This window comes from Haplochromis burtoni, unplaced genomic scaffold (genome assembly GCF_018398535.1).
Source record: "Haplochromis burtoni strain Fernald_Lab_line unplaced genomic scaffold, NCSU_Asbu1 Contig_156, whole genome shotgun sequence".
NCBI classification, from domain to species: Eukaryota; Metazoa; Chordata; class Actinopteri; order Cichliformes; family Cichlidae; genus Haplochromis; species Haplochromis burtoni.
Genome location: NW_024582517.1, coordinates 81,299 through 100,928, shown reverse-complemented (window position 1 = coordinate 100,928; position 19,630 = coordinate 81,299). Strand labels below are relative to the sequence as shown.

Genomic DNA, 19,630 nt, shown 5'->3' with positions numbered 1-19,630 from the left:
GAGATGTGCTGCATGCATCAGAGTAACTATTAAAGGCAGTTATGGGTAACAGGATGCAGATTTATAGAAGCAAGGTTTAAGCAACCGAGTGCTGAACTTTTAAATGGATGTAAGAGGTGAAGTTTGAATTTTGTGTGCTTTCTGTCTGTCTTCCTTTCTGCGTGATGGTGTTTCTTGATCAGATTCCATCAAGCTGGAGCCCGAGTCACCTCCACAGTACTCAGATATTCCCGTGCTATCCAAGCTCCCAGACGATACGTCGGCGGCAGCGCTAAACATCGAGTGCCGCGTGTGTGGGGACAAAGCGTCAGGGTTTCACTATGGCGTCCACGCCTGTGAGGGCTGCAAGGTAAGGCTGAACGATCTCACAAGGGAAGATGAAAATGCCGATGAGCGTAGAAACATTTCAGATCGTCTCGTAATCTCTTCGTTAAATTCCTGTTTTTTGTTATGTCCAGGTAACGGTTTAAAACCTCTAAATATTCAACGTGTTCTTAGAACAAAAACAATCTTCACTGAGGTTTGTCATTGGTTAGAATTTTACTAAACTGCACACAGCGGTTGATACGATTCATGTTTAAGTCAATTTGTGGATCAGTCGATACATTTTAAGCAGCGCTCCATCTTTGCTCAGTTTTAGAGAGGATTTTTTTTAAATGGTTTTCAATCATCACAGAAATGATTCATGTGTTAAATCATGATTCATATCAGTAGAGAGTGCGTTAAGTCTTTTTCTTAACAAGTAATGCTCAGATGATTATAAATCAGCAGTCATACTACTTTCAAGTCGTGTCAGGAAATGGTAATGGGTGTAACAATTTCTACTGCAGCTCTTTTCTCTCTCTGCCACTCTTTTTCTGTCACTGTGTGTCACCCGTCGGTGAAACTTGTTGGTGGAATAAATAATTCTATAATGCATGGAGAGAAATGTGCTTTTTTTTTCATCTTTTTGATGTCTGCCACTCTAACCACAAGCCCCATACATTTTCCACTCAGCGAGGGCTCAAGATAGGCGTGTGCTTCTTCAGACAGCCACCCATTTAAACTCTCTGTCTGTTTGTCTGTCTGTATAGAGTATAAATAACTAATAGAGTGTGGGTGAAGTTTCAGAAATATTTCCATTTTCTTTGAAATATTGACACATTACAGAAACATGAACATTTTTCTCCAAACACATATGAGATGGATTTTTCAGAATCGGCAGACCTGTCTGTGCATCTTTTGGTTTAGATCCAAGAAGCGTTTGCACGTCTGAAATCAAACTAATTTGAAAAGAAACCTTCACTCTGGCGCTTTCACAGAAAAAAGAAACTGAAATGCAGCAGCTTGTTACTGAGTAGTATGATTCAACTAGTATGATTCAAAGTGCAATACAAGAGGCCTACTATATATTGCTTACTTACTAGGAAAAGTCCAGCTGAAATATTTTGTAGTTTTGTAGGAAATAAAAATTTTGTGCTGTTTTCTGCCTAATATCATTTATTTATCTTTGTTAAAGAGTGTAATTATAAAACAGCCCACACTACAGCCCGCGCCACACTGGTTGTGTGGCTCATTTATGCTGGTTTAATAGTTTTCCATTTTAATAGGTGACTTATTCCTTGTTCATTACGATTAACTTCATTTCAGGCTGACATCACATGTAGTAAACACAAGCTACCAAGCCAAATTTAGTCTTAGTGAGGTTTTGCCTCCACGGGTAGCAGAGTCTATTTTCTATAGACATGTTCGTCTCTATTCTTACACACACAGTGCACAGTACAGTGCTTACTGTTACAAGGCCACTGATACCACTCAGTGGCCTCGGTGCCCTCATCGCTCGTCAAGGTGAAGCTACGAAGCTTCCAAGGAGTGAACAGCTTCATGTGAATACAGACCGTGAAAGTAAACTTACAGACCCGCATATCTATTTCATGACAGTTATTGATGGATTTATAATCCAAATGACTAAATTCAAAGGGTGAATGTGTCCTTATGAACACAAGAAAATAGTCATGCCATATTCATTCAGTATGAAATACTGTGTGAGAAAAAGGGCTGATCAAAGAAGGGGGCCTTTTTTCAAAATAAGAGTTTTCACTAATTCGTGGACTCACTTTGTTTGCCTGCCTCACAAACGTCCTTCCAGTGGATCGTAACCGTGGATTTGTTTTTGGTTGGCTTAAACCCTACCACCCTAGAAGAATGAACAGAGCCGCAAGCTACGCATGATTTATTCAAACGACCAGCTTTTCTTATAAAATTTGGACTCGTACTGAACGACATAATGCTGACAGTATATTTTTTTGCAGCTTGCATTGTAAAAACAATCAAAAAGAACACGACCGCTGACAGTCACCTTGAACTCCACCACAGTGTTAAAACAGAAGCTCTTTGACACTGTTGCGGAACAAGGGTCTCTGTTTTTCTGCCGCCATAAGCTGTCACTCTGTTCCGTCAGGGGCTGAATGAAGGTGAGGGAGAGTAGTTATTGTTCTGCTGATGTCTCAGGGGAGACTCACAAGAAGAGGGGGGTCAGCCAAGCAGGCAAACACTTAATTGTTTTAAAACAGAAAACATTCTTTATTGAGGTGGAGTCTTGACCCCTTTTAACTTCCTTCTTCTATAAATAACCTACGATTAAAAAAGAAACATCTGTGGATCATAGGAATGTAGATGCTTATTTGAAAAGCCTTCGGACAAAGTCCTGATGTCAGTTTTTATTCTCACTGAAAATTCGCCTTTCAGAAATTTGCAGCCCATAGGATTTGTTCTCCTTTTACACTGCTCAGGGTGTAGGAATGTATACTATAAGTCTGACCATGGCTACACATTAATAGGTGAGATAAGCTTCTTTGGTCCTAAGGTTGAAGACATAATGTGTAAATTTGCACAGTTAACTTTTGAATAGACTTGTTGGCCCAATCATTGGCTTCCATACAGATTAGAAAGAGCCAGGTGTCTTATCAGTATTTGTCAGTCAGTAGACACTGCGTTGAGCTACTTTTCCAGCAATTAACTTGATTCAGAATTTGAATTATTAAATGAAATGTTAAAACTTTTTTATGCCCCTCAATCCTTTTTGATGAAGGGATAAAAATATGCATTAGAATAGGGCTTATTTGAAAAAGAGTAGGCAGAGCAACCATAAGGACTGAAGTCACTACGTGTGTACTAATCGTATTCCTCTTTTTCACAGGGTTTCTTCAGACGCACCATCAGGTTAAAGCTGGTGTACGATCACTGTGATCTTCACTGTCGAATTCACAAGAAGTCGCGTAACAAATGCCAATACTGTCGCTTCCAGAAGTGCCTCAACGTCGGGATGTCACACAACGGTAAGCCGGTGGCATTCATACACACATTTTCATGACAGTCTGCACACAGTCAGAGCACGCCTGGGTCGTATTTTTCATTAAACTCAAATATGAACTAAAAAAAAAGTTGAAGCTTCTGTGCATTCAATCTTTTTTTCATTTTCACATCCATCCCTCAGACAGGAATGAAACCCCCTATTTATATGTCTATAAATAAGCAGATGTAGGTAAAAAGACTGATTCTTCTTTGAAATTGAGGTTCAGGAAGCGCCTCTTCTCGGACTGAGTACTTATGCCCTTTGAGAGCCGCAGATGCGTGTTGACCACACTGCTTCCAATTTAGCCTTTGAGGTGTCATAGTAATGTGTGCAGAAATCTATATCACTGTCTTAGATGTTGCCAATTCTTTCATCTGTGGTCTTTGGCCATTGTTGCAAATCTTGGTTCATGTTTTAGTTCCCATCATTCGCGCAGTGTGTACCCGCCACCCCCCAGCTGATTCATATCACAGTAGAAATTCAAAGATGAGATTCTGGTGTATAGCTAACTATAACGCCTATCAAAAGTTCTAAATTTTGACCTGCCTTTGTGCTTTATTCAACAAAGGCCTGATAGTGACAGATATGATAGGTGTGAGTAGCACACCTATCAGAGGCATGCTACTCACAGCCTGACTGTTTTCACTGCATATCATCAAAAATGTGTTATAGCAATTCTGTCAGCGTTGCTGCTGTTTGAATGTGTGAAAAGTTGCCAGCTTCGGTTTTATTCGCACAAGCATTTGGCTGATTGTGTGCACTAAGTTTGTACATCAGCCACGTGAGTGGGTCTTTTTTAAAAGAGTTTTTAAGTTTTTAAAAACTGCATGTACAATTTAGAAAAAAATGAAAACACACATATGTTTGCCTTTCATGTACCAGACATTTGTACGTAGAGCTTTTTACTGAGATACAAGTAAACAGCTCTTAGATGACCTCACCATTTGCAAACTACTCCACAAAAGTACAATATGCAGAGAAACCGTCTACTTCAAAAGAAAAAAAATCTCTTCTTTCATCCGTCGCTTTAGAATAGTTTTGTTTTGTTAGCTTTTGTTGTCCAGTCAGGAGCATCAACAAGCACACCTGACTCCACCTCCTCAGCTGTGTTTCATTATGAACCTCGTGAGTAAATAAGTATACTCTGGCTATGTTTGATTGATGTCTTCCTGATTCTCCTGTTATATTTGTTGCACCTGTTAGGGTTGGACACGTTATGGCTCTTTCCCTCCTCACCGCACTTGTAGCATACTCACTTCGGTGAGGTCGTAAAATTAAAATAACTCTGCAAATCATGACAAGTCAGAAAGCCCTGCTTCCCACAAAGATCGCTTCCCCATTTGCACTGAAAAAAGTGTGTGGGTTATGTAATTTATAATAAATAGTGAGCATGCATTAGCCATTATTTTGGTGGCTGTAACACCACCAAAATAATAGCTTTCCTGTCGATTGCAAACACAGATTTGAGCACTCTGATGAAGTAGGTTTGCCTGTTGCACAACCACTGGTTTAAAAAAAAAAAGAAGCAATGACAGCGACAGGAAATTCTCTCATACATTAGTGGAAGTGTGGCTACACTGAACTCTGTGGTCAAGTGGGCAAGAAGTTGACAGAACAGGAAATAACAAAAGCATGATGGTAAATTATACAACTTTTATCAAACACTAATGTTGTTGCTGCCCTGTCATTGGCCTTGCACTTGCTGAAGCTTACCCTTTTTGTATTTGGCCATATTGCTCTAGAAACAAGCAGAATTCCCCCTTTCAAAGCAAACAAGGTGATCTTTGAAGAGCTCAGAATAATCCTGCTTCTCAGGTAAATTAATGGGGGCTGCACTTAAGACTTAATTAGACAAACCACTGGAAACACTGGCATGCTTGCACGGTATCGTTGTGCTGCATCCAGAAGAAGTCTTTTTTTCCCCCCTACTTGACAGCTTGTAATTGCAGCGTGTTAAAAACAGTATGACACTGTAATGGAGACCAGGAGCTCAAAACCTTCTGAATGATTGATACTGGAATCACTTAAGTATTTTTTAAGTGGCACTTTTTTTAAGGGGCAGTTAGACTGGAAGGTGAATGAACACAGAGGAGATGGCCATCTACCAGAGTTGAAAAGAAAGCCTTAATCAGAACTGTTCGCAACTTAAATTCTGTTGTATAGTGCATTAAAAGAGTGTGTCTATATATATATATACATTTATATGTTAACAGTACTCAGTGTTTCTTTAACAGGATGTAAGTAAAAGCAATTCAGTCACCTGCTTACGAGGCCCAGGGACAAACCAAAGTAACATACCGGGGGAGTTTAGTCATTTCTTATATGTGTAGTCATTTAAAGCACATGTAAACAGACTGCTTTGTGGATAGTTCTTCATTTGGTTTTGTTACAAACTTAAGCCATTCCAGATAAAAAGGAAACTAGCTGCATTTAGTGGTTTTGTTAGTTCTGCTCTAATAGTAAATATTAAAAAGTTGATGAATAAATTTTATTACAGCCTGATGCCTCTTTGGTGTCAGGAGTCTTGACTCTGAAGAGTGAGGTGAATATTAAAAGGTGGGGGGAAAAAAGAATGATTTTAATGAAGTGGTAGATGATGGTGGAGGTGCCACAGCTTACTTACCCAGTGGGCTAGAGCAGGAGGCAATCCTGACCATAGACTGCATATGTGGGCAGATGCAACCTAAATAGTGAGAAATGGCATATTTTACCAAGACTGAGGCCATAGCTTGATTATTTGCTACCTTGGGCAGGCCATCTTGGGGTTTGTCCAGTCTGTCAGACATAGCAGCTTACCTCCACCAAATAAGTTCCCCAGTTCAGCCATTGCCCATCATAAATACACCGATTGTAAGAACAGGAACAGGTTTAAGTCATCCCTTGAAAGAAGCTCACCTGGTAACTCATATATATTAGTCTGGTAACTGTTACATGTTAGTCATTTGTAACTGTGCTGCCCACTGTCCTAAAGCTTTGCCCCTGTGATGAGTAAAAGCCAAATTATCTGCTGTGTTTTTTTTTTCTAGGTAGGCATAGAAAGGTGGGGACAGATTTTATATCCAAACTTCTACAACAGGTTTATCACCTACTAGGTTTACATACCACCTCTAGTCAAAGCGTTACAGCATGACCCCGAGGAAGATGCTGCACAAATTTGACAATGGTTCAGTAATTCAATTCATCACTGAAAACACTGGCATAGGTGCGTGGCATCTGTGTGCTGGATTCAGAGGCTGAGGAAACAGGCTTTTCCTACTTGGCAGCTTGTAACTGTAGTTTATTGAAAACGACATCACATTAACGCAGATGTGATCTTATCTCTAAGAGTTGGGTGTCAGAGTAATTACAATCTCACAGTTTCATGACCAAAAGGTTCTTAATTCAAGCTTTTTTTTTTAAACCATGTCTCCTTTATCTAACTAATGACCTTATTGCTGGTGCCGGTTAGCATGAAAGGTTTTGTCAATCATCATGGCAAAAGTCGGCTGGACTCGTCACACTTTAATCTTAGAAGTGACTTAAATTCAACAACATTATGAGCATCTGCTATCAATAGATATATGTTTTTTTCTACTCTGCTGTTGCTTATCTCTGCGTCTTTCTCTCTACCTCCACCTTTTCTGATATCACTCTGGTGTAATAGGTATAGCTGGAGTTGTGTGGGTTTTTGTTTAATCAATGATTGACTTGCGTTGAACTGATTTCTCCAGTTTGCTGTGTCACTGCCGTGGGCGCGGTGCCCGGTGGTAGAGCCACTTTAGTTTGTATGCATTTGCTTAGGGTGTGCAGTCAGCATTACATAATCACGTACACACTGCAGTAAATTCAGAGCTGGGAATGAAATGGAAATAAGGAATAATGACTTCCACTAACAGAAAAAGAATGGTCACACCTTGGTGTCAGATTTCTTAGAAGAAAAAAAAAAAGACATCCACATCAGCCATGTTACAACCACAGTGCTGCTTTCATGTACACGCAGCAGGGCAAGGGAAGCATTCACTTGAATGCTGGTAGATAGATGTGCCGTTACCTCCTGCTTTCAGCCGCCAGTGGACCATTTATTTCTGTGGGGGTTCACAAGTCACATCTTGCAGGGTTTTTGTCTTTTTTTTATGTGTTGTTTTTATTTTGTTTCTAATTTTACAAAACATGGGTTGCATTTTATATTCATTGACAGATATCAGACCTTACTGCTTTACAAAGTTACAAAGTCTAAAACTGACACGTAGTATTCAGAGAAATTGTCAGCTTGTAAAACATTTTGTCACATTCAGCATAAAATAGAGGCTGACTATAAAATTTGAAAAGTGCAATGCAACTCTAGTTTAGTTTAGTTTAATTATTTATATAGCACATTTAATTACAACAGGAGCATTGACCAAAGTGCTGTACAAGAATACAACATACATAATAAAACAACTTACAGTTGTTTTATTATGTAGTAATATAAGATAATTTTATACAGGTATATTTTTGATCAAATGAAATATAATCAATATATTTAGTTAAGGGGCATAAAATACACATAATTTTATCAGGAGGTAAATAATTTTGCATTCTGTGAAAATTACATTAATGCAATGAAAGCTGTTACATTTCAGGTCTGTTTTTATTATATTTTATTTTATTTAACCTTTTTTTATACAGGTAGTCCCACTGAGACTCAATACTTCATTTACAAGAGAATATATTTATCTCAGCTGAATCCTAAAATAAATACCTATTCAACCAACGACTCATCTTTCTGTGAGCTGTGAAAACATCGGTCCGTACACAATATCAGAGTCAACAAAATGTTCTAATTGCCTCATAAGACACACCTCAAAAATCACAGCAGAATCATTTGTCATCTTTTGATGCCACTGGATTTTCCCTTTCATTGAAGAAGCCATGAGTCATATGACTCATGTGACTTTTTAACATTCAGAAATCTTTGAGTTATTAGAGCAACTCGGACAAGTTTTCCATTACTTAAACTCCAAGCTTAAAATATTGTGACATCGCAACGGTTTAAAGAGTAGTTACCTAACATTGGCGTTGTTGCATATCAGGTAAAAGAAACACGTCCCCTGTCTCAAATGAAATGTCCCACATTTACATTTCATTCTTTGTTCACTGGGGTTTGTAGTGCTTCAGTGTGCCGTAAAATCTTGTGTGTTTGCTCTAGATGGGTAATTCTGTTGACATTAGCTGTTCAATTTGATTCATTGCTCATTGATCAAATATTAAAGATGTGATAAAGAAATTAAACATTCTAACAGAAGGTAAATGGGGTGATGAAAAAGGTATTTAAAGCCTTTACTTAAGCAGATATTGTACTCCAGTGACTTCAATATAAGTATAAAAAATTACCAGCTTTTAATAAAGTCAATTTTTTAAATTTTTCATTTACTTATGTAGAATATTGTTTATCAACTGGTCTGAAATAACAGGGAATGGATTTCAATCACAAGACAGATTTATTTTTGTGTAAGCTAATCCATCACATGTAGTCACTTCCAAAAATGACCTTTTTGAGCGGGAAAAGGCTGGGATTCATTCATGTGTACATGGCTACACATGAATGAGCATATTGTACTTGATGTTACAATCTGATACACAAATAAATAGTGTTTTACTTCTGTTAAAGCTAGTTTACTAAAGGAAAAATGTAGTTTAGAAATATTTTTTAGGGTTCCCCATGTTCTTTGAATTCATTATTCAACTTTTCAGCCTAACTTGTGTTTTGTAGAAGTGAAGTAGCACATGGTAACACGTGGTTTGAGGTCGAAATGTCAGTCAAAATGGTATTAATTCAAACTGGGACTTTTGAGGTCGCGTGACTCCAATAAATTGACTCAGGCTTCAGGTTTTGCGTATTTGCTGTGCACATGTGATTATGTCTGTTTTTCATGGTTCACCAGAGTGTTCTTCTGTTTCCTTTCCCAGCTATTCGTTTTGGCCGAATGCCTCAGGCAGAGAAGGAAAAACTGCTAGCCGAGTTCTCATCTGACATGGAGCACATGCACCCGGAGGCAGCAGATCTGAGGGCTCTGGCCCGGCATTTGTACGAGGCCTATCTGAAATACTTCCCTCTCACCAAGGCCAAGGCCAGGGCCATCCTCTCTGGGAAGACCGGAGACAACGTGGTAAGCAGCACTCTCTAAATTCTCATTTGCTTTGATTCGGATGCGTACAAAATCAGCAGACAGATAGCGCTCAACATTGGCATTCTCAGGACAGAAAATAGATCAGAAAAAAACTGTATATGAGCACTGCTGCTTAATATTAGACCAGCATTTGAACTGATAAGATATTTGCAGGTGTGCATGTGGTTTCACTTGTCTTTGCATTCCAGGGATATATCAACCATCTACATATACTGAACGTTCTCATCTCGCTGATGAGAGCTACTGAGCCAGTTTCTCTTTCCTGTTTGCTTTTTCTCCACTAAGAACGACATCTACAGCACAAATTTGACCTATATTTTTTTTTTTATATCTCCCATTCTGGAAACTATCACAAGCAAGGATGACATTAAACAGAGTCAAGATCATACTGAACAGGCCAGGGTGAAAAATCCATAACTTCATGCAGTATTTTACCAAAATTCAGAAGTAGGACATAGAAAAAGCCTTAATGCTTTATTACTCTTTACCTTCACTTATACAAGAATTAAATTTAGTTAGAATTGTTATTAATACTACACCATTAATATGATTTAAACTCTAAGTATTTTAAACCTTTTACTCAGCACGTCTTTTAACATTTGTCAGCATAAATTCCTGTGAGCACGCTCAGTTTTGACTCAGATGACGCGATTTAGGCTGTTGCTGCTGTGTTAACTCAAAAAGTGGATGGACTGGTTTCAACATGTCTTGGCTGTTAGAAAATATCTCAGGTTACAATGGTCAAACTACAGAACAGGGTGGTGTTGCTTTTAGCAGTCTTTTCTTTTACAACCATGGCTTCGACAGTCCTGCTTAAAACATCAAATGATTTCATAAAGACATTTGGAAATTTAGAAAAGTTGAATGGAAGAAGCTATTTAGAGTTTAGAGTTTTCCAAAGAGACCTAATCAAATAGCATGCAAGCAGAACATAAAATAGATCTCAAGTGAATATTTTTATCCACTTTGCATTATTTTATTTTTGCTTTTAATTTATCAGTTTTCTCCCTTTTTTCTCCTTATGATGCCGCTATTCCTATATGTGAAGTTGCTTTGTCTGTGTATTATTCATATAGTAGTACTAGTAATATTACATTGAGTGTGGCAACTACATTTCTTTAATCAGACATACATATGTGATCTGAAGATTATGGAGTTGGTTTGATATCAGATAGTACCGTCAGCCTGTTACGCTGTGTTTGCATTATCATTCATTGTTCCAACTGTAAGTAGTTTCAGTTGGGGATTTGATTTTAGTCTCTCCAACCAATCAGCAGAGACCAACATATCTGCAAGAATCCAATGTAATTTTAAGTTGACATTGATGCATAGCCATGTCATCATACTGGTTTTGCTGGGCTTTAAGGAGTGGAGCGGAAAAAATTAAAAAGCTAATTCTACATGCATATGCTCTACGTGTGTACCAGTAACCATTGTTCCTTCTTCTTCTTTTTCTTGGTACTGATGCTGTTTGACTAATACGCCCATGGTGCACACTGGACAGTTTGTTTTAACCGATAAAAACACAGGATCGTGTCACAAGATGTGAGATGAGTCACTGGAGGTCAAAAATTCAATTGTCTGTTTTCAGACAAATGACGGTTAATTATAGAGAATATGAAAAACATGCTTAAAAACTATCAGCATGAAGATATTTCCAGTATTTGTGAATGTGTATGTTTTTGTAGGCTTTTCTGTGAAACCTGATCACTTCATCTTCTTTGATTTTTTTCCCTCACAGAATAAAAAAGTGGATTAAAAACTTTGAGCGTATTATATTCTTAAAATGTAGAAGGAGATTCTTAGTTTTGGGTTTTTTACTCGTGTTCTCGGATAACTCTCAGCTCAAGGTTGCGCCGCATCTCTTTCGTCTGCTTGTTATGACTGTTCATCGTGGTGATTGCAGCCAAATAGCACCAAATCATCTCTTTGTTTGAGGGACTGCTTGGTTATTTACTAAACCAAAGCAATCCTCCTAAAACAAATTGGGAGTCAATGATTTTAACTTTCGTAGAATATTTACATTTTTTAACAAGCAGAACCTTGATATGAGTTGATGTGTAATCAGTGTTTAACTGCACCGGAACTCCAGACACACCATGTGAGATAAAGGAAGCGATTTTTTTCCTTAACCTTGGAAAACCATCATTGTTTTGCTCAATTATTTTGGAAACTGAGCTACAATGTCTCTGTGCAAGATACCTATTATTTTACCTTGTTGTATGAGTGCTTCAGATAAAATGGAGGTTTGATTTCTTTGTTATACATAATGTTCACACAAGTTCAATTTAGCTTCCAACAAAGCTACCCAGTATAGTGTTTTTTTCTTTTTGCACATTTAGTAATGTTGCTAGTGGCAAATGCTAAAACGTAGCATTGCAGTCGCACAAATAGATTAAAGGTATCTTCATATAGACTATATTTGTTTAGCCTATATGTTTATAGCAGCAATCCTGAGTGTGTTGAAAGAAATTTTATGAAAGCTGGCACTTATAAGAAAATGGAGGCGCTCATTGTGCTTGCACTGAACAACATACATGCAATTGCTGTGTAAAGACAAAACTAACAAACAGATTCCTGCACAGTGAGCACATAAAGACATTTCACTCCCCCCACTCAGTTTCATTCACTCACGCAGGAAATGGGTTGTTCATTTCACAACTTCTAGAGAATTTCCTGCTTTAATTCCCTCTATTCCCACTACAGTGAAGATTTATGTGTGTGAATAGCAGCATTCATGTTTCAGGCCAGTGCATGTTAGTTTTACTAAAGTAAGCGTAAGTTTGCTCAGATACCTGGAAATGATGGTTTTTTCTGTGTCGGCCTGCAGCTGAGACTTTCTTTATGTGCCTCATCATACAGATGAGACTAAATGTCCTCAGAAGACCTATAATCAACTTAATTTTTTCTCTTTTTCTTTTCTTTTTTCCTTTTCTTCTGCCTTCTCCCAAAATTTTCCTTGCACTCTACCTGTAGCCTTTTGTCATCCACGACATGAAGTCTCTAATGGAAGGAGAGCAGTTCATTAATTGTAAGCAGATACCAGTCCCAGAGCTCCAGCAGCAGCAGCACCAGACCTCCGCTCTTCTACCTGTACACGGAGGTGGGTAGTATCAAATTACTCTGTTAAAGAACACCTTTTGTTGCAATGTCCAAAACATGTTGTTTGTCTGTTATTGTTCTGTTTAGTTTTAGGAATGCAATTAGCTACAGCAATGCAGAAGATATTGTTCCTATTATTCCACATTAACAAAAAACTTTACATTGGAATTAATAGTAATAGCAATTCAAAATATACAAAACAAAGGCTGAAACTCCGACAAGCTCCTTAAAATGAAAATCCCAACTATTCAAACTTCTTCATTTACCAGTTTCACCCAGTGTTGTCAATGTTTTTTTTTGTTTTCACATAATCAAGATAATTATTAAAGCACACATATTAACCCCAATTCATTGCATTAGTTTTTCTGGGGAGAAAAGTGCTGTTTTTACATTTTTCAAGTCCAGTTTTACTGGTGCTGATAAATTATGTTACCTGTTCTCAATGGTACCACTGTATCTTCTGTCATATTCTCTTCATCAGTCGATAATTGTATTGTTATTTTCTAAAAGTCTTGCAGAAAAACGGAGATGAATGAGGATTGAGAAATCTAGAAAGACACAAAATTCAGCAATTATCTGTTAACTCTTAAGTTATTCTTAGCTTCTTATATAGTTAGCTTCTCTGTTTTTCTTGTACTCCTCCAACTAAATTAAGTACCTTCTCTCACATGGTATCAGGCTACACGGAAACGCGCCCAATGTCAGAGAGTGAGGTTATGAGAATGGCAGTCTTCGGTGGACAGGGAGAAGCAGACACTGTGGAGCTGCGTTTCTTCCAGAGCTGTCAGTCTCGTTCAGCAGAAGCAGTGAGAGAAGTGACAGAGTTTGCCAAAAGTATCCCTGGATTTGTTGATTTGGATCTAAATGATCAGGTGAGATTCATCAGTGGTTCATCCGTTCGGTCCTGATTGTTGTGGAAGATTTTTTCTAAAACAACTTTAAAATAAACAGTTTTGGACAATTTCAATTCAGAAAATGATCAAAGTAAATAAGTCGACATAATGGTTAGCGAAGCTCATTGCTGCTTGCAGTTCTAGATTTTGAATGAAAATGAAGTTACGACCCGACTATCATTTCTACTAAACTAAAGATCTTGCCAGATTTTGATACAGTCATTGTGTTCTTTATTTTCAGGTTACTTTGCTGAAGTACGGTGTGATTGAGGTTTTGATCATCATGATGTCGCCTCTGATGAACAAAGATGGGACCCTCATCTCCTATGGACAGATTTTTATGACGCGGGAGTTCCTCAAGAGTCTCAGGAAACCTTTCTGTCAAATGATGGAACCAAAGTTTGAATTCTCCGTCAAGTTTAACACGCTGGAGCTGGACGACAGCGACATGGCCCTGTTTCTGGCTGTTATCATTCTCAGTGGGGGTGAGTGTTTTTATTAATATTTTTACTTTTACTATCTGCCCCCAGTTCACCTCTCCTGACCTTCGGAGGAGGAATCTGGATATGTGAATGGTTTGGAGCACTTATCTTAAACCTCCTAAAACACTCACAGATTCATTGCGTCCACTGTTGGACGTTTAGAGTTCAGATTTGATTATGAGTATATCAGCACTTTATTGGTGCTGATATACTCATAAAAGAAAGTGTCTGCAGGTATACAGACATGATTAACATGGCATCTGTTGGACTGATGTGTTGAATGAACCGTTTTTCCATATATGGCAAGAGCATGATTGCATACATAAGATTAGCCTGGGGGCGGCTAATGGTGTCGACAGATTTTATTGACAGTTAAAATCTTGCCTCGGGTTCTCGTTCAAGAATAAATAACCCTTGCTGACCACATCGACCCAAGTACTTTGTCATCCAGATTTTATTAGCCGCCTGATTTTTTTCTCATTGCAAGCTATTGCTAACATTACAGCAAGCGATTGCACCACAGTCTCCATTTTAGTCTAGAAATGCAACCACATGAGATCACTCACATTGCTCCCTCTGGCCTAATATTTCTAATAATTGTTTTCTGTATGTGCACGATGAAACAATTTCAAAATTGGCTTGGATTTTAAAACGTCTGTAGTCTGAGTTTAGACTTTGAGTTAACAGGACTGACACCATTATCGGTTAATATCTGTCTATTAAAGTGATGCTGCACACAGCTTAACCTTGCTTTACGTAACAGCTGGAAGCAGGGAGAAATAGCTGTTCTGGCAGTGTTCCTTATTGAGGTAATCATGGCTGGCTACACAGTGAGAGGGATTGTGAAAATGTAATCAGTGGAAGCTATTGCATGTGTGCAACCCCCCAAAAAAAAGAAAAAAGAAAAAAAAGCACAACAGCATGTAGCAATACGTTAAGTGTATGTAGAAAAATTGTCTTTAACACATGCAGAAAACCCATCAAAGATCAGCCAGCACCGAGAGTAGCTGCAGTGCACAGTTCAGTGTTTTTAACACATGGTTGACTCCACTACAAATCTTGGTCACATTGGGTGGTGCAGCGCAGTGGTTAGAACTGTTGCCTCACGGGAAGAAGGTAGTCATTTGAACCTCTTGGTCACCCTGGGCCTCTCTGTGTGGAGGGTTCCCTGTACAAGTTTCCTCCCATAGCCCAAAAACATGCATGCTAGGTTAACTGGTGAGTCCAAACTGGTCGTAAATGTTCATGTCAGAGCGTCTGATTGGCACAAGTGATAGTTGTGCCAATCAGACGCTTACTAAGCCTTACAAGCCTTACTAAGCGTGCGCCACATATGCGTGACATTGCCCCCTTGTTGGTAGCTACAACACGCATACGTGGGTCTGCAAAGTTCTATGTAGCATCTACTAATGCACTACTGTGTCAGCTGCTTAGCACAGTAAGAATACCATGATCACCTACCAATAAAACCACTTGTGCAATCTCATTTTTACGCCTTTCTGTTTCTGTACAGAGCTAAGCTAACCGCTTCCTGTTTCCTTACCGATATATATTAAACAAATACAACACTGGCGACCCCATTCTCAGCTCAATATTTGGCAAAAATGAAACAAAAATACTTTTTTATTTTAAATATTTAAAAAAAAAAAATCATGATTCCAAGGTTATTTCATGTTATCGCTGTGCCTCTGCCAGACAACGTGAATTTAATTTACATCCATGTGTATATAAAGTAACATAGTTAACATAGTTAGCTGCTCCAAGTAAATCCAAGTTATCAGTTCTCTGTGTTTAACACACTATCTCCGGCCAGCCTCGGCCCACTCATAGATGTATTGGATGTTTTTGGGAAGGGAATCTAGCAGAACGGCAGTAAACAGCAACTGCATCACGTGCAGGGAGATTTACAAACAGCAAGTTGCATGTTGATGACAACATTTTGACTCACTGTATCTTAAAGAAAAAAAAAAGGTGAGGTTTCACTGGCAACCACATGAGCAACTAACAATCACTCAGTCGAGTCGTTTTTATACAACTTTGACATCTTTTAACAAACATTTTTGTTCTAGTAATATCACAGTAAAGCAAGCAGGGACCTAAGGGTTTAAAATCTAAAATGTTAACAAATCAGACCAGCTTGTGAACACTTGAGCCTCACCCTCTTATGTCAACAGATCCTAACTGCTTAGTCTAGTATTGGTGATTATTATAGTGCTGCTTGATAAAAACCTGACCTTGGATAGCATGATGATTAAAATTAAACGTTTTATTTAAATATTAACCTAAATGACAAATATTATCTCTTGAAATCGAGATAAGTATTCTTAACTTAAACTGAGATGTTTTCTGCCAGTGAATGTGGATAATGTTTAGTTATTTGCACCTCTCCATCCAACGTAAGTTTTAAACTTTAGGTCATTTTCTATCGGTTTTATTTCTCTTCTTATGCCAATTTAAATTTTCATCTACCTGTTTTAATGGATTTTGGATATATTGTGGTCAGTCTCTCATTTATCCTCCTTATCTCTGTAATGTGTCCAGACCGGCCAGGCCTGCTGAATGTGAAGCCCATCGAGCAGCTTCAGGAGACGGTGCTTCATTCACTGGAGTTGCAGCTGAAGCTAAACCATCCAGACTCTCTGCAGCTGTTTGCCAAGCTGCTCCAGAAGATGACAGACCTGCGTCAGATAGTCACCGATCACGTCCATCTCATCCAGCTGCTTAAAAAAACAGAGATAGACATGTGTTTGCACCCGTTGCTGCAGGAGATCATGAAGGACTTGTATTAGAATTCAACAGGAGAAGAGGACAAGTACAGAAAGGGGTGAAGAAAAATACAGTGCTGTGCAAAAGTCTTGAGTCACCCTTGATTTAAGAAGTAGGTTAGCAGTTTTATTGAAACATCTGAAAACACACATGGGAATACGTTATATAAATCAAAAACAGAGTGTGTACTTTAAGTAGTTCTCTGGAATAGTTCTCCAGGCTTCTTGAAGGACATTCAAAGCTCTTCTTTGGATGCTGGCTGCCTTTTCTTCCATTCTCTGTCAACATGATCCCACACTGCTACAGTGATGTTACGATCAGGGCTCTGGGGGAGAATAGTCCATGATAATGTGGTAATGTTCAATCATGTGTTTTTCTATCCAGGTATGCTTTTACTACATTGGCAGTGTGTTTGGGATCATTGTCATGCTGTAAAACTAAAAACCATTGCCAATCAAACACTTTCTAGATGCCTTTGTATGGTAGATCAAAATCTGAGCATAATTCTCTGCGCTCAAAATTCAGTTTTGACAACATCTCCTCCAACACCATTGGCTGAAATGTCGCCCCAAACCATGACAGAGCCTCTGACGTGTTTTACAGGTGGTTTTAAAGATTCACTGTTGTGCCTCTGTCTTGATCTACAAACTGACAAGGACAATGATTTGAACCAAAAAGTTTAAGTTTGGATTCATCACTCCATTAGACTGGTTGCCTGGATTTCAGTCCGTTTTTTGTGAAACTTTCTCCTTGTTCCCCTTTCTTAAGAAAGTCTTTTTCAGTGATGGCCATTTCTGATGAGGCTTCACTGAACAGTAGATGGATCAGCTGAAGGTGCAGATGCATCTCTCAGGTCTTGTGTCAGGTCTTTGCTGGTCTTTTCCTATTTCTTAACATACATTTCATCTGCTGTTTTTTAGGCCTGCCACTTCTTCCTTTGTCCTCCACTTGTTCTGTTTCTTCAATTTTTTTAAAGACATACTGCACACTTTGCTGAGATATGCCAAGCTTTCAGCTAACAGCACTCTTGGAATCACTTTGGTGCTGAATTTTATTTTATGCCTGTCAGACTGTCAAGCTTACCTTTAGCATTTTTTATACATTCAACTAAATAAATTATGCACTTTTGCAATGGGCTGCTGGTAGCAAAGTGACTAAAGACACATTTTCTTGGTTGTTTGCTAACTTGTCTGTAAAGTAGACAATTGCTTATCCTTACAGTTTGTTGTTGTTTTTTAATCCTTAATAGTAAGTGTTGAACAAACAAAACAAAAACATTCCTCTGAAAAGAACCAGGTATAATGACTGGACTACAAATGAGTGACAAAGCAGTCAATGTCTACAGAAAAACTTGAACTAAAACTAAAGACATTCAGAAAACCTGGAGAACAATTGCTCAAGACCACTTGACCAAATTACAGGAAACTCTGGCTCCTTCAAAGTAAAATATGGAGAAATGAGAGTGACTGAAGACTTTTGCACAATAAAAGAGAATGAAAAGAGATTGCTTTTAAAATTATGAGTTGAGATTAAGCACTTTGTGCTCTGTGTATGTGTTTTGGTTATAAAGTCATGTAGCCAGACAGACTGACTAACTGAAATTGAGAAAGAGATGAGGAAGATGAGGAAAACAGAATTCAGGGAAAGAAATGCAGAATCTGAGTATTAGATCTTGTCTAGACAGTCTGCATGTGAATAACTTGTGGTGCACAGTCATTTTAGCCTCTGCTGAGCCTGAACCCTCTGCTGAGCAGGGTGCCAACTTAAATATGAAACTACCACCTATTGCACCAAAAGTAGCGTCTGGGACAAACTGAAAGTGAGGGGATTTTCTTACTGGCGAGCTCGAGGGTAAAATTGTGAATGTTCAACACAGCCAGCTTCAAGTGCCTCAAGGAGAAATGTATCACTGTGAATATATGACACCATGTCTCATACAATACAGTATGTGTTGTTCGTGTGCAGCTTATCTACACGGTCAATTGCAGCCATCATAAGCAGCACCAGCAGCAGTGTGTACGTGCTTCAATACCTCTGTGAAGACGCACAAATACATGAATGCTTACACACACGCTAAAGCAATGCTCAGACAGTCCTTTTCTGTTTTGGCATCAGGGTGAAGGTGCTATCTCTTTTTAATCAGCTTTATCCAAAAACAGAAATCAGATTATTGCCTTTAACATATTTTAGACGCCTGCAGAAACTGTGAGAAACTGTTGAGCTGACCAAATGCAAATTGCCATGATGATGTTTGCTGTTTGCTGAAAAATAAAAGTGTATGTGCCATATTGTGCCTTCAAGAGTTTATCTTTAGCTGTTTTTTGTTTTGTTTTTTGTGAAGTTAATGTCATTTTAAAAACATTATATATATATTATACATATTACATGTATGGTATGACTTTTTTTTAATTGTCAGATACAATTGATTTTTTGGCCTTGGTTTTATTTCAGATTCTAAAATACTGGTTTGAGTTATAATTTTTGCTAAGAAATGATTTTGTATGTGTGGACCAAATCTACTATATCTGATCCATCAAATGTTGTTTGTGCAGACAAAAAGAGTGGACTGATATGTTTGTGGGAAAAACAGAATAAAGAAGATGTAAATAAAATATTTTTTAACTTTTTACTTGAAGCCTGTCTTTTCTTTAAAAGTCTTGGAAGCTTGCTCACACATGTTTCACCAAAAACCATTTTTAAATACTATACTTCCTAAAGGCATTCCAGTCATTCAGACTCTTGGAAATCTGTTTTACAGTCATTACATCAGCTGCTCCTCGGTGTCTATTACCAAACACACACACGCCCTGTTGGAAAGATTGCAACACATGAACTATGTTGCACTGTGCCGGAAGACCAAAGTCTGTGGATACAAATATGAACAGCAAGCAGGGAAGTGGTTTT

At 38.3% G+C, this 19,630-nt stretch overlaps 1 protein-coding gene across 6 annotated transcripts in view; it reads left to right on the top strand.

The window, feature by feature from the left end:
• pparg (peroxisome proliferator-activated receptor gamma) overlaps positions 1-19,361 on the top strand; it is a 42,655-nt gene extending 23,294 nt beyond the window's left edge. For all 6 annotated transcript variants that reach the window (XM_014336812.2, XM_014336810.2, XM_005932305.3 and 3 more), the window contains exons 3-9: positions 183-349; positions 3,179-3,317; positions 9,263-9,462; positions 12,460-12,586; positions 13,264-13,457; positions 13,720-13,963; positions 16,502-19,361. In XM_014336812.2, coding sequence (XP_014192298.1) covers positions 183-349; positions 3,179-3,317; positions 9,263-9,462; positions 12,460-12,586; positions 13,264-13,457; positions 13,720-13,963; positions 16,502-16,749 — 1,319 coding nt within the window. In that variant the 3' untranslated portion in view covers positions 16,750-19,361. The remainder of the gene's footprint in view (positions 1-182; positions 350-3,178; positions 3,318-9,262; positions 9,463-12,459; positions 12,587-13,263; positions 13,458-13,719; positions 13,964-16,501) is intronic.
• Positions 19,362-19,630: the final 269 nt, after the last annotated feature.